This window comes from Eucalyptus grandis, chromosome 9 (assembly GCF_016545825.1).
Source record: "Eucalyptus grandis isolate ANBG69807.140 chromosome 9, ASM1654582v1, whole genome shotgun sequence".
Classification (NCBI taxonomy): domain Eukaryota; kingdom Viridiplantae; phylum Streptophyta; class Magnoliopsida; order Myrtales; family Myrtaceae; genus Eucalyptus; species Eucalyptus grandis.
This window is the reverse complement of record NC_052620.1, coordinates 26,035,135-26,051,040: the sequence shown is the minus strand read 5'-3', so window position 1 is coordinate 26,051,040 and position 15,906 is coordinate 26,035,135. Positions and strand designations below refer to the sequence as shown.

General features: G+C 39.2%; 1 protein-coding gene across 1 annotated transcript; it reads left to right on the top strand.

Moving 5' to 3' along the window:
* The first annotated feature begins 5,751 nt into the window (after window positions 1–5,751).
* Window positions 5,752–6,526, top strand: LOC120288332 (auxin-responsive protein SAUR68-like). Its single transcript, XM_039302258.1, has one exon. It carries the CDS (start codon window positions 6,006–6,008, stop codon window positions 6,429–6,431), a length of 426 nt encoding a protein of 141 aa, XP_039158192.1. The 5' UTR covers window positions 5,752–6,005; the 3' UTR covers window positions 6,432–6,526.
* The last annotated feature ends 9,380 nt before the right edge of the window (window positions 6,527–15,906 follow it).

Below are 15,906 nucleotides of genomic sequence, written 5' to 3'. Positions count from 1 at the left end.
AAATGCTTTTGGGAGAATGCAAATATCTTTGAGATAAAGGGGTTTTCCAAAATGTTAGACTGTTTGATAAACTATAACTAAAAAGTGCTTTAGGGAAATGCAAGACTGTTTGGTAAACATATATTTGAAAAGCTCTTTAGTGTGACTAAATTAAATTTTTTAGTTTTAGTATTTTTAAAATTGTAAAAAAGAAACGATGACTATATAACCTTTTACATTTTCATATTGAGAGTAATGTAAAAGATATATATTATTAAATTTATTTAAAAATTATATTAAAAGAATTTGATTATAGATTAGATGCAAAGCTCAAAAATTAAGTTTTTTTTTAGTATTTTTAAAATTGCAAAAAGAAACAATGACTATATAACCTTTTACATTTTCATGTTGAAAGTAATGTAAAAAATATATATATATATATTAGTAAATTTATTTAAAAATTATATTAAAAGAATTTGATTATAGATTAGATGCAAAGCTAAAAAAATTAAGTTTTTTAGTTTTAGTATTTTTAAAATTGCAAAAAATAAACAATGACTATATAACATTTTACATTTTCATGTTGAAAGTAATGTAAAAGATATATATTAGTAAATTTATTTAAAAATTATATTAAAAGAATTTGATTATAAATTAGATGCAAACCTCAACTTTTGGCTTATGGTTTTTTTAGGGTTGTTTTCAACTTTGAATAATTTTTTTAATTATTATAGTATTAATCATCTTCGTTAATTATTGATAATTCTAGTGTATTGATAAAAAGTTGGGCTATTGATTGTTAAAAGATAAAAATGACATAAAAAAAAGGTGAACCCAACATTTGCAAAGGGTTTTTATTATTTTTTTTAAAATAAAAATAAAATCTAATGAAACTCGTCGCCAATCAACGGCGGTTGGGATGGGAAGATGATTGGTTTAAAAAAATAAAAAAGAAGTCAATGGATGAACAGTAGATGTTGACTTGCATTTCCAAAATGCCGAAAACTCAAAGCAGGTCCCCACCTGCTTTGGCTTTCAAAGATTTTAAATGCCAAGATTTACTAACGACACATTCAAATACCGAACCAAACACCTAAATTTTTTTTAAAAGCGCTTTCAAATTTAAAATCTCTTAAGAATGCTGAATCAAACGGGGCCATCATGGCGGGTAAGATTTAGAAAGGAAAACGTGCAGGTGCATGCATAGTCATCGCTTAAAAAGCGGCTCATAGGGCTTCTCATGACTGTGGTTAGCTTAGCGAGTACGGCACGCAGACCGCCAAGAAGAGCTGATTCGACCACAGCACGAGTTCCCAATACAACGAACACAGACCCAAAGTTCGTGAGCGGAGCCTCACGTGTGCTTGAGGATGAGGAGTTCCGGTTCCACAAGAACATGCGATTGCGGTCTTATCGGGGAGCTTGTAGTCCAAGCACGTGTTGTGGATCGATGACGTCCGTTGGTTTTCCTCTGTCGTCTGGCGAAGATGCGTGCTGGTGTCGATGGCGACTTTGAAATCATGTGTAGCCTCTGGTTTCTTTTGTCAAAGAAGCTGCTGCTTATATCTTTGGTGTGGTCCAACGTATGACCTCTGCCGTAAGGTTTGTGTTGTTCCTAGGGATGAGTTTGGCTGGCGTATATCCCGTGAAAAACCTTGTCCAGCAAACTGACAGTCGCTAAGACTAGCCTCGGTGAACGAAAGGGTGCTTTTTTTCGCGATGTCCTTTCGAGTAGAATCATGATTGATGTTTACAGGGAGATTTTGTCGTATCGTTTTGTAAGTCATAGTTTAAGAAACGTATGGTTTGATGAATATAGATGGATAAGATTTGTGTGGTACTAGCTTCAACCAAATGCAGACATTTGATCAAGAAAGTCAAGTGTGTCGATTCATAAGCTTTGAGAAATTGAGATTGCAATTGTTCACCTGAGGATTAGGAAGGGCTGCTAATGTAAGGGGCTAGCCTCATCCCTGACGCGATCCAAGTTGTCACCGGTGAAATAAGAAATGGTCCACGACCCTAATTTTGTCTGTTTCACAATTAAGTGCCTACATTTCTTTATTCAATTTAGTACCTCGATTTTTCAAATTTAGGTAAATGTGGGGCCTTGGTTGAATAAATTGTCATATTACGTAATTTGTTGGCGTGACTCGCTTAGTCGGTAACGTGTCATCTCAATTTAAGTGTTAGATGATGATGAGGAGGAGGAGTGGGGTTGCATGATTTTAGTTATCAATATATTTGTATTGACTATTAACATGACATTATCGCAAGATATCACGTTAAATATCAATATGAATAGTTAATGAGTATTTAACAGCCTTAGTGTCCATATTGGAATTTTCCGTTCACAATTTTAAAGGAAGCCTCACACTCACCCACAATTGAACATTTGAGGCATTTGATAGAATTAGAAAAACTAAGATAGTCAATTATGAAACAAAGAATGGTCCCACATACTTGCGATGTCATTGTTCCAAAGGTACAAGTAGGTCGTACGAAGGATTTTGAACATTAGTGAAGTGCCACTGGAGGAACACTTTTTCCAAATGGAAAATTTTACAAGTAGACTTATCATGACCGAACAAGTGCCATGGAAAAATTATTACACACGTTTTGCATTCTTAAAAATCTAGATCACCCTAGAACCTGAATTTCTGGGTCCGTGATTGCAACAGTGGAAATAGCAAACCGAAGAATTCCTACGCGGCCCAGCAATTAAAAAAGAAAACCGAACACCTCCTACGGCCTAATGAGGCCCATGTCTTATTGACAGGGTGCCAAACAAGCAACATCTATGGGGCTCAAAGCCTCAAACTAGTCTTCTCCGAGCATCTGTGCTTTAGAAAAAGGGTCGGAAGAGAGACTGCAACCAACATCTGTAGGGAGGGACTGCGTTCTACAGACCCATTGGGAATGCTTCCGAAACACGTGTTTCTGTTATTTTATTTTCCATAACAGAAATAGAATAACGATGCATTTGGTAATTTTTGTTTCTTAATAGATTTGGAACTGAAATAAGAAATTAAAACAAAATTATTTCTTATTTTTGGGAATAACTCAAGAAACAAGAAACAAGTTTTTTATTTATTTATTTCTTTCTTTTCTTTATTTCTACTCCTCTCTTCTTCCCCTAGCCAGTCGCCAGCCTTGGCATTGGCCGGTGACTGGCCATATGAGGTCCAACGACCTCGCCGGTGGCCGGCAAGGCTCCCCTGAGGTCGCTGGCCCTTGTCTGGTCGATTGTCGACCGGTCATGGCCAAGGTTGGTGGTCGGCTAAGAGGGAGGAGAAGAAAAAGAAAAAAGAAAAGAAAAAAAATACAATAAAATTATTAGTAAATTAAAAGCAATTCTAAGTCACAAAAATATTTGGGGTCGTACCAAACTTATTTCTGTTCCGGGAACAGAAATTTTATATAGTTAATAAACGTCTTAAAATATTCAAAAACTGTTTTTGGGAATAGAAGTAGAAAAAAATGTTTCTAAAAAGAAATTGTTCCAAACGTTACTAAACGCGCTCTAAGGGCCTAAGTCACCACTAATTTTCAGGTGGGAGGTAAAAATAGCCTTTATGCACCATAAGCCCAATATGTTCACTTAGCCATCAGCATGTTAATTTGTTTAAGCAGTTGGCATGTTAATTTGTCTAAGCAGTTGGCGTAAAAAGTCCATTTCATTCAAGGCCATTGATGTAGGCTTTTATCACTTGAATGGTTTCTATCCTGTCACTCCCCCTGTAGAATCGTAGTATCATCCGCATGAATTTCCTTTATCAACATGCAAGAATAATGGAAAGAGCAGCAGATTGGGCTTTAATTGTATAAGTGACGATCAATCACCCCTGTGTAATACGCAGACGTCTCAAGATCCTTAATCAGTAATACAAGTTGGCGAGTATAACATATATGTTGATATTAGTTTACTTAGGATTTATGGCCACTCAAGCCGGCAACCAAGCTGACTAGACTGATCCAAACTTGAGCACACTAAGCCAAAACATCTGAATGATAACAGTAATGGTTTGATGGACATGATGATCTGAGTCAAAATCAACTATCACAAAATGCTCTGATGATCTAAGCCAAATAGAAATGAATCAGAATAGCGCATAGATTGTGGCAAAAGTACTTTCATTTATCTACTGAGGACTGGTACATGTTATATCTGTCAGCTACAGACAAGCATTTCTGGGTTTTCTAATGCTTGATTGAAGGCTAAGGACGATGAGCAGCTTTGTCTGTTGAACGACATAAGTAAAGTATTTTCTTGGTCCTTAGCCAAGCCTCTTCTAATTAATGAAAGTATGTACTCCATAGACAGTGCATCAATTGGAAGCATGATTGGACCATCACATGGAATCCCAAACTCTTCTTCTGATACCCTGAAGAGCCCCTTCACTACGTTGTTGTTGAGAAATGAGAGAGGGATCACGAAGCGTCTCTCATCAGTTGTATAGACAACAAAGTGACCCTTCTGAGCAACAGATGATCTATTTACATTTGCTGAATCTGACTTGCTGTTTGTCCGATGAAACGTTATTCTTTTTTTTCCAATAGTGGCCATCTTCTGCCACTTCCTTGCCATTTGAATCAGCTTCTTTGTGCTTATCATTATGCTCAACTCCAAGTAATTCTCAATGGAAGAGTGAACTTGCTTTTTGTTGAATTTGAGTGCTCTTTCTGGTTGTGCAGAAAGTATTGGCCTTTCCGAGTTTTATACTGAGAGAGCTAACGGGTTGGCATTCAATGTATCTTTCCAATGTGAAGTCACATGGTCAGCAAACCCATGTGTTCATGCCAAGAAAAATTTCATCAAGTGTTATGATTTTGGTTCTGTGGGGCTCATGAATACAAGATTGCATAACAGAAGAGAAGGCTCTTGCTATTTTGCTAGTTTGACTGCACCCTGCACAGTAGGGCCCAGAACAGTTTGGTTGTCAACTTGATTAACCACATTCTCTCCACAAATCACAAGATCAACCACAAGTTGCTTGTCCATTCTTGCCGGTTATTGCATTACAGCATCGACAGACAATTGAATAATTTATAACACACTTTTGGTCTCGTAGGCAAGCAATTCTGCTGGACCCCGAAAATTTAGAGATTTCAAGCACATAAATAGGTGATATGTTGGGCCTCTCTACCTTCTGTTGGGTTGCTGAAAAGACGTACTCAATAGCACTATGAACTGATGTAATTGAACCAATGGCACAAGCAAAGGTGTATATCCACACTTTTTTAGGCTTATTGGGAAAACAAAGAAAGGAAGTAAGAAACCATTCATTAAGGGGACAGATAGTCTAATGACAGATATCGTTATCCTTTTTCTGCATTTAAGATGTAAGTGCTACTTGAATTTTTATAAAGTTCACTATGTTTCTTTTATTAGTACATCTGAAATCTTATCCCCTTGACAATTTTAGAACCAGAAGACCCTGCATCATGCTTTTATGGGAACCAGCAACGACAGATGAGAAGCAAAAGCTTGGATAATTGGAGGCCTTCAAAAATTGCATCAAGTGATGCCGAGATCTAGGAACAACCATCAGACTGGGCGAATATTAGCCACATAGTGCAGGGCTTGTTTGGTGTGGGCTTTAGATATCGTGGGTCCAGCAGTAATGAATTACTCCCAAACCACCCCACTGTCTTCCCAACAAAGAACATCCCATGTGAATAAAAGGAATCTGTAATTCAATTTCATCATTTTTATGTTGTTGCAGGGCATGGTACTACAATCATATCGAGCGGCGGAGCTGCACTTGCCGGGAGACAAATTGACGGCCTAACCGAAACAGACATCGCCACCACCCCTAATGTACTCCTGCGTACCCAGTTCACATAGCTCTGCACCATCGCTAGGTGACTCCCATTAATGCAGTGTCCTCCTGGTGCACCGATATTTAACAGACCCCAGTTAGTCCATCATCTTCAACTCAACCCAGCTGTGGCATTTCAAAGTCCTCGGGTTTAGGGAAAAAAATCTCCTATTTCTTCTTCTTCCACGTTCCAATACAAGGAAAATGATCAGCCCAAAGCACTTGATCAAGATTGCAAGAAAATGGCAGAGAGTAGCTGCCATGAGAAGGAAAAGGATCTCATTTCCACAAGTTGAAGGAGACAAGGAAGTGCTAGCTCATAGAGGACATTTCGTCGTCTACTCAATCGACCGAAAGCGGTTTGTGTTTCCGATGAGTTACTTGAACAACTGTGTCATCCGGGAGCTGTTCAAATTATCCGAGGAAGAGTTCGGGCTGCCAAGCAATGGACCCATCACTTTGCCATGTGACGCCATGTTCATCGACTATGCAGTTTCGATGATCCGACGGCATTCCAATGTGGAAATCGAGAAGGCTCTCCTATTGTCTATTACATCCAACACATGCTCACTATCTTACTCTATGCAGCAGAATCACACTGGACAACAATCGCTTATCTGTAGCCATTGAAACTTCGTACGAGGCTTTTAGGATGTACATAATTGAGAGAATTGCATGATAATTGCAGTTCCCAATTTGTTTAATGAAAACAGATTTTTCTCTCCTGCGATTAGCATACTTTTCTTTGTTGAGTCGAGGCCATTCGATCCCAGTCAACCCTATGTTAATAGAACCTACTTTTCTGTGAACTTTGATCCGCTAATTTCATCCTGATAGATATTAACAAGCCAAGTCACAATTAAAATTCAAATCATGGATCCAGTCAACACACACACATATGTATATATCAAGAATTGGGTTTTTCTCACTTTTAAATACTCAAAATTTGCCCCTGATATGCTAGGAAAGTGGAGTATTTAAACCTACACAATTTCTGCCATTTCCTTGAATAACCGCTCGAAATGTCAACTTATTATGTATTTTCAATCCACTTTTTCCTCTTAAAATTGCTTCTTTCTTACCGAACAAAAAATAAATATAAAAATAGGCTTCTTTCTTGCTTCATCATTCTGAATCAAAAGTCTCAAAACTTTGCAGTCAATTCCGAGGAATATGAAAATAAACACTTTAATTACATTGACGAAGATCTTCAAGCACAACTTATAAAATTATATGGATAAAATAACCAGCCCTAACCGTTCAAACACTATAAAAAATAAAAAGAAAGAGCCTTAACTTAGGTTTGGTGCCAAAGTGTGTGCACCTGCCTCAAGGGCAGGAATATTAATGAGCCCAAAGTATAATTTGTCTCATTTTAAGATTCTCAAATTTACCTTTAATCTATAATAAAAAGAGAGAATAATATCACAAAAAATCTTCAAACCAATATACTTGTGACAAACCCACTATAGATTAGCTTCCGTCAAATATATTCATTATAAACACATGTGATTCGACTAGAAAATTCAGCATAAACGGCTTTTCAAAAAGATGGTTGTGGGAAGGCAAATATGAAGCAAAAATAAAAAATAAAAAATGCTCGTGTCGTGTTTATCTCCTTGGGCAACGGGGTGGCAATACCGCGGCTCTTGCCTCCGGTTCCTGTTGTGTGAGTATTTTCTTGTGCTGATTTAATATTTGATGGAATTTTTTGTGGGTTTTCCTCTAGGGTTATGCTGTGTACATGGGAGCTCGCCAACATGATGAACCGGAGCTTCTTCTAGAGTGCCCTGAGATTTTATCCGGCATTTTGGAAAGGTCTTATTTATGCACGTTTGCGATTAATGGGATAATTTTCAAAAAGTCCTAAACATATTGTACAATGACAATTCATTCATAAACCTTTAGATTGTACCAATTTATTTTTAAACCTTTTGACAATTTGTCAATTTAATCATAAATCTTCAATTGTGTCAATGTAGCCCTAAATCTTTTGAAAATTTTCTAATTAAGTCCTAAGCTTATTATTTAGGTAATTAGCCGAAAGAATTACATTGATAAATCGCCAAAAGATTTAACATTAAATTGGTAAATCGTCAAAAAATTTAAGGCTAATTGATATAATTGAAATGTTTATGACAAAATTATTTTTTTGGTAACTAGGTTTATGACAAAATTAGTTGTCATATAATAAGTTTTGGATTTTTTGGACAATTTTTTCCCATGATAAATGGGTGTTGTTTTCAATTTACCATTTGAAAAGCTAGTTCTTGGACCAATTTGTTTGAGTTAGTTGTGCATGAATGAAATGAATGGAACTCCCTCATAGGGGAGAAATGAATGGAATACAACTAAAAATGAAATGCAAGAACTAGAAACATCCCTTACACAGTGGAAACTGCAGGCTCTTCATCTTCACCAATAGTGCCAACCAAACCATCTTCAAACAAATCAACAAAGTGGTAGACATTGGCCTCTTCTTCTTGCAAGAACTTTGGTGGACCAGAAAAAAAAAATCCTTCAAAGGTGGAGGCAAGAGACGTTGGTAGCTCTTACATTTGATGTTTGGGCCTTTATGATTACCTTGATCCTTACAGTTGCCCTGATAACCCAGGTCTTCACGCTTATTGATTTGGACCATCTTATTGGGATTTGGCATGCCTTGGGCGAGCTTACCCAAACCTTTCCCAATAGCAAAATCGTTCTTGAGCAGTTCTTTACTTGACATCAAGGAGACTTTAGAGAACCGAGGCTTCCTAATGATTGACCCAACAGGCACATGACAGACACCATCTCAAATGAGTGGTAGCTCGATTCTCCCTTAACCTCAGGCTCGATGAAAGGTATGGCGGTGTCATGGAAAGTCTCCACATCTCTTTCACATTGGATAGTCACGATCTTTCCATCAATGGGGAGTTTCATCATCTAATGAAGACTAGAAGGAATGATTCTTGCCGGATGGATCCACGGTCGTCCTAATAGCAGGCTAAAGTTACTTGGGATATCCAGTACTTGAAACTTTTGAGTAATGGTAATAGGGCCAATTGTCAATGATAAGTCGATTTCCCCTATTGTCTCTTTTCTCATCCCATCGAAGGCTCGGATGGGAATATTTGGAGAAGAGACATTTTTCATTCCTATCCCCAATTGATGGAGGGTGGATAAAGGGCAAATGTTCAAGGCAGAACCATTATTGACCACGACCCGTGAAATCCTAGTCCCAAAATGTTGAGCGGACACATATAACGCTTTAGTGTGTGATTGGCCCTTAGGAGGGAGGTCTTTCTCAAAAAAAAGTAATTTGATATGTAAAAAGTATAGCCCCCACAAACTCCTCAAATTGTACTTCTCCAATGGTCTCGGGCACGTGGATTTCATTTAAAATTTTGAGGAGAGCATTTCTATGCTTTTCAAAGGTCTTGAAAAGCTCTAATAGGGAAATTTGTGCAAGCATCTTATGCAATTGGTCTATCACTTCTGCCTCACTTGTCTTGAGTGTTTTGAGGAGTTGTTCAGCTTCCTCATCAGTTACGGCCTTCTTTTCCACACCTTCACGTGGTGGGTAGATTCGACCTGATCGGGTGACAGCATCGATTTCATTTGTATTATAGTTCCAAGAGACCGCCTTAGTGTCATAAGTAGGAGTCACCTTAGTATTGGAACATTCACCAACTTCTGGTGGCAATTCAATCACAACGAGTCCAAAACCCGTGCTCGAGATCTTCATGGCTCCAAAATTGTCAATCAATGAATCGACTTTGATGACGCCCTTGTCAATTGTATCAACCTCATAGGGGATTTTCTCCTTAGTCAGATCAATCACAATAGGCTCAATCATAGCCATGAAGTCGTCCCCGAACTCATCTCCCCATCCACTAGGGACGATGTCTTTGGGGTTTTGAAAATAACTTGAAGGAGGAGTATACTTGACCATAAAGTCGTACTTCCCACTTGGTTGTCCCAAGGTGTCCATCACTTCACCTCTCTCATGGGTTTCCTTACGAACTCACGATCCGAATGAGAAGTTTTGTATTCATCCTCATCCTCGTCATAAGAGTAGATCCCTTTATCTTTCGGCAAAGTTAAAGTAAGATCTTCTTCATCATCCCATCCACTCGGGACAATATCCTTCATGTCAATGAAGAAACTTAGTGGTGGTGTGAACTTCACCTTAAAGTCATATTTACCACTTGGTTGGCTAAGGATACCAACTTCACCATTTTCACAAGCTTTTTGAACAAACTCACGGTCCATGCGAGAAGCTTTATATTCATTATCGTTTCCAATGTCAGAGTCTTGGTACATAGGGGTTTTGCTTTTCGAGGCTCGATGATCTTCCTTTCAAGTGTCATCTTAACTTGGATTCCCAACCTTTCTTATGACTTTTGAGATTATATCCTCACCAGACAAATCGACTTCAACTAGAGACATCCGTCTCAGAGCGGGCTCATCATCTTCATATTGGATAATTCCCAGCTCAACTAGCTTCACTAAGCAAGCTATCTTCTCATCACGAGTAAAATCACCTTTCAGCTGGTGATCAAAAAATGCCGTGATCTGTTCCAATTTGTGGATATCCATTAGGAGTATATGCTTGTCGCCATCCCCATAATCATGTTGACATCTTTAGAATGTTTTGGAAGGGGATTTTGTTGGACATTCGGCGTTGAGTCCTTAAAGGTGAGCAGCTTTTTATCCAGCAAATTATGGATCTTAAAACGGAGCACCAAACAATTATCCACATGATGACATTTTTCTCCCATATGATACTCACACATCTTATTAAGGTCGAACTCGGCAAACTTGGTAGATTATCCCTCGGGATCTCTCTCAACACAAGATGACTTTCGATCAGCATTGGAAGTAGCTGAGACATGGGTCTAGGCAATGGAGTAAATTGCCTTTGAGGGGCTTTTCATTTGTGCTTAAAATTTCGGGAAGAACCCCTTACCTCCATGGCAGGTTTATGAGCTTGAGGATTATATGGTTTCTAAGAAGAGGAATTTTGTATATAAGCAATCTCCATGGTTGATTCCTTATCTCTCTTTAGGGCATATCGACGATTCGTGGTCTCGGTCAACTTCCTTCACGCATGATCCCCTCAATGCGTTCACCTAACTCCACAAATGCGGCAAAGTTAAAATAGATTTGGTTATACATTTTCTCGAAGAAATCTCAAGGCATGGCTTGAAGCAGTAATTTTATAACCTTCTTCTCATACAATGGTGGCTTTACTTGAGATGCAATAGCTCTCCATCTTTGAGCATAAGCTCTAAACGTTTCAGTTCTTCTCTTCTCGACCCAAACTAATTTCTCTCCGGTCGGAGCGATTTCAGTGTTGAACTTATATTGTTGGAGGAATTCGTCGGCGAGATCCTCCCAAGTATGTATCTTCTCCAAGTCTAATTCTATAAACCATGTCAATGTAGGACCAACCAAGCTATCCTAAAAGGAATTAATCAGGAGCAGAGGATTGTCTGAGTAACGAGCCATCTTGCCAAATAGTACTTTAATGGGTCTTGAGGCATCCAATGTCTTCATATTTCCTCGTAAACTTGGGCTCTTTGTAGAATTCAAGGACTTTAACCTTGGCTAAGGGTGATAGCTTATCAAACCCCTGCAGTTGATATCCTTGTAGCATCCAAATGCATTCATCAATCTTTGCGAGGCGTCTTGAACTTTCCTATCAAAGTACGGAGTTGGAGTCTCCTTAGATGGAGGCTCTAAATCAATAACCGTCGGGGTTGCAGTAGGAACCTCTTCAGCAGGCCCTTTTCCCACGGGTTTTGCTATCGACACTTCAGAGGACACAATAGGAGGATTCATGGTAGGAGAAGCAGGAACTACCGAAGTTAAGTTCTTGACTTGGTTAGAGAGATCAACTAACAACGTCATCATCTGCGCTATTTGGTTCTCCATGCTAATAACACAAGCACGAGTATCTTGTTCTCTATTCTTGATTGGTGGCGAGTACGTATGATAGACCGTTCTTCAGTGGTCTTTCACAACCTGAAATGAGGGGGAGCTATGGGCAACCGTTTCGAGATGCGACAATGCCGATGAGAGACCGCCGGATAACAACGGTGGAGGCGACTGGTTAGGCGCAACTGAAGGGTGAGGGTTCATCCGGCCAAGAGTGACGGAAAAGAGCCACCTTTGTTTTTCCTCTATTTTCCCTTCTTGTTTCCTCTTTCATTTTTGTAGCGCCGGCTCTGTGGATCATCGCATCATGCCCCTGGACGCACCTCCTTCTGTAAGTGCATTTCATAGTTGTTTTCGTGAGATCGCGTATCCGATCTGCCTATTTCTCTATATGCATTGATGAACGGCTGGGGTTTCCCGCTCAATCTTGGTGCCGATCTGGTGTGGTGCTCTTTTGAGTGATTTCCGTGAGCTCGTGAATCGTAGGCGTCGGTTTCCCCATCTGCAACCCAAGCGAAAAATGGAAGGCCGTGGACACTAGGCCAGTTCGTGTGGACCAAAGGGAAGTAGCCGAACTTTTAATAAGTTAATTAATTTTTGAAATTGCCTATTTATCTATTTTTCATCTAGTTTTTGTTACCCATGCTACCTTACCTCTTTATATATTTTTCTAATGAAATTTTACCCGATTAACAAAATCATATGTCGACAATGATAAAATAGATGAAGAAATATGCATGTCACTATTGAAATTGAACTCTCGAAGATTGACAACGTACATATTGTGCGAGAGGAAAAAAACCAAAAGCTCGAGAAATTTGGTATTTCTCTACGAAAACCAAGAATGCTCAAATCCTTAGCATGTCTTCATTGAGTGTTAAATCTTGCATTTGAGTAGAACCTTTTTCTTTAAAGAGTGAAAAAAAAAGTTTGAAATAACAAATAGGCTCTATGTATTGAGCCTTCTTGGTTTTCGTAGCGAAATACCAAATTTCTACTCAAATGCAAGATTTAACACTCAATGAAGACATGCTAAGGATTTGAGCCTTCTTGGTTTTCGTAACGAAATACCAAATTTCTCGAGCTTTTGGTTTTCTTCCTTTTACACAGTATGTACATCATCAATCTTCGAGGGTTCAATTTCTATAGTGACATGCATATTTCTTTTCTATTTTATCATTGTCGAATTCTGATTTTGTCAATGGGGTAAAATTTCGTTAGAAAAATATATAAAGGGGTAAGGGAACATAGGCAACAAAAAATAGATAAACGAAAAATAGATAAATAGGCAATTTCAAAAATTAATTAATTTATTAAAAGTTCGGCTACTTCCCCTTCGGCCCACATGAATTAGCCAAGCATCCACGGCCTTCCATTTTTTGCTTGGGTTGCAGATGGGGAAACCGACGCCTACGATTCACGAGCTCACGGAAGTCACTCAAAAGAGCGTTACACCAGATCGGCACCAAGATTGAGCGAGAAACCCCAGCTGTTCATTAATGCAGATAGAGAAATCGGCAGACCAGATACGCGGTCTCACGAAAACAACTATGAAGCGCGCCTGCAGAAGGAGGTGCGTCCAAGGGCACGGTGCGACGATCCGCAGAGTCGGCGGTACCAAAACGAAAGAGGAAACGGGAAGGGAAAACAGAGGAAAAACAAATGTGGCTCTTTTCCATCGCTCTCGGCCGGACAAACCCTCACCCCTTGGTCGCGCCCAACCAGTTGCCTCCACCGTCATTATCCGGCAGTCTCTGGTCGGCATTGTCGCAACTCGAAGCGGTTGCCCATAGCTTCCCCTCATTCTAGGTTGTGAAAGACAGTTGAAGAGCGGTCAATCATACGTACTCGCCACCAATCAAGGATGGAGAACGAAGATACTCATGCTCGTGTTATTAGTATGGAGAACCAAATGGCGCAAATGATGGCGCTGTTAGCTGATCTCTCCAACCAAGTCAAGAACTTAACTTCGGTAGTTCCTGCTTCTCCTACCATGAATCCTCTTACTGCACCCTCTGAAGTGCCGATAGCAGAACCCGTGGGAAAATGGCCTGCTGAAGAGGTTCCTATTGCAACCCCAACGGTTATTGATTTAGAGCCTCCATCTAAGGAGACTCCAACTCCGTACTTTGATGAGGAAAGTTCAAGACGCCTCGCAAAGATTGAGAAACGCCTTTGCATGCTACAAGAATATCAACCGCAAGGGTTTGATAAGTTGTCGCCCTTAGCCAAGGTTAAAGTCCCTGAATTCTACAAAGAGCCCGAGTTTACGAGAAAATATGATGGCATTAGATGCCCCAAGACCCACTTAAAGTACTATCTGGGCAAGATTGTTCGTTACTCAGACAATCCTTCGCTCCTGGTTAATTCCTTTTAGGATAGCTTGGTTGGTCTTGCACTGACATGGTTTATAGAATTAGACTTGGAGAAGATACATACTTGGGAGGATCTTGCCAACGAATTCCTCCAACAATATAAGTTCAACACTGAAATCGCTCAAACCCGAGAGAAATTAGTTCGAGTCGAGAACAGGAGAACTGAAACATTTAGAGCTTATGCTCAAAGATGGAGAGCTATTGCATCTCAAGTAAAGCCACCATTGTCTAAGCAAGCCATGCCTCGAGATTTCTTTGAGAAAATGTATATTTACACCTTTATTAACTTTGCTGTATTGGTGGAGTTAGGTGAACGCATTGAGGGGATCATGCGTGAAGGAAGGTTGATCAAGACCACAATTTGTCGATATGCCTCGAAGAGAGATAAGGAATCAACCGTGGAGATTGCTTATATACAAAATTCCTCTTCTCAAAAACTATATAATCCTCAGGCTCATAAACCTGCCATGGTGGTAGGGGGTTCTATCTGGGCAAGATTGTTCGTTACTCAGACAATCCTTCACTCTTGGTTAATTCCTTTTAGGATAGCTTGGTTGGTCCTGCACTGACATGGTTTATAGAATTAGACTTGGAGAAGATACATACTTGGGAGGATCTTGCCAATGAATTCCTCCAACAATATAAGTTCAACACTGAAATCGCTCAAACCCGAGAGAAATTAGTTCGAGTCGAGAACAGGAGAACTGAAACATTTAGAGCTTATGCTCAAAGATGGAGAGCTATTGCATCTCAAGTAAAGCCACCATTGTCTAAGCAAGCCATGCCTCGAGATTTCTTCGAGAAAATGTATATTTACACCTTTATTAACTTTGCTGTATTGGTGGAGTTAGGTGAACGCATTGAGGGGATCATGCGTGAAGGAAGGTTGATCAAGACCACAATTTGTTGATATGCCTCGAAGAGAGATAAGGAATCAACCGTGGAGATTACTTATATACAAAATTCCTCTTCTCAAAAACTATATAATCCTTAGGCTCATAAACCTGCCATGGTGGTAGGGGGTTCTAACTGAAACTTTGGGCACAAAGTAAAAGCCTCTCAAAGGCAATTTCCTTGTGAATAAGCCTCAAATTGGCTGATTAAGGGCGGTTCAAGAGGGTTTTTGGGTTAAAATGACTCGATTGCTCACCCCTACCTCTTTTTTTTGGAGGGGGTAAATCAAGAAAAAATGGTAAAATTCCTCTATGTCCTTTGCCATATCCTCGACTGAGTATTCTTCTTTAAGTTTCCCTCAGCGAGCAAGTCCGATCAAAACGCCATAGTTGCTCCCAAGCGAATCCTCCATGGTCGTTGCCCACTAGTCGGGGCTTGGTGACCTTGGCTGACCTTTTCGACAATGGTGGGGTGGCGGCCGCGAGGCCTCCCCAATTTTGTGCTCTTTCCTTCTTCTTTTTTTTTTTTTTTTTTAATTTACTTTATTTTTTACTCTAATTTAAATAATATTTAGATTAGAAAATGATCATATTTGGACGAAAAGACATAATTTTGACACTACCATTTACATTTTAGTGATGTCAATGTCACGTAGATTAGAGAGAATAATATTAAAAAGTACAATAATTTTCATTAGCCAAGTTGGTTAGAATTAATGAAATAAAATTGTACCAATCAACTTGTTTTAAGATTTGATCACACTCTTTTTAGGGCTTAATTACACTCTCGTGACAAATTTAGATTTCCCGCACTTGAACTTTTTTTTTGTTCAAATTTGACCAAACTTTGATTGGACATTATTTTGACCAAATGTAACTTTGACTGGGTATAACTTTTTCATGTGATATCTCATT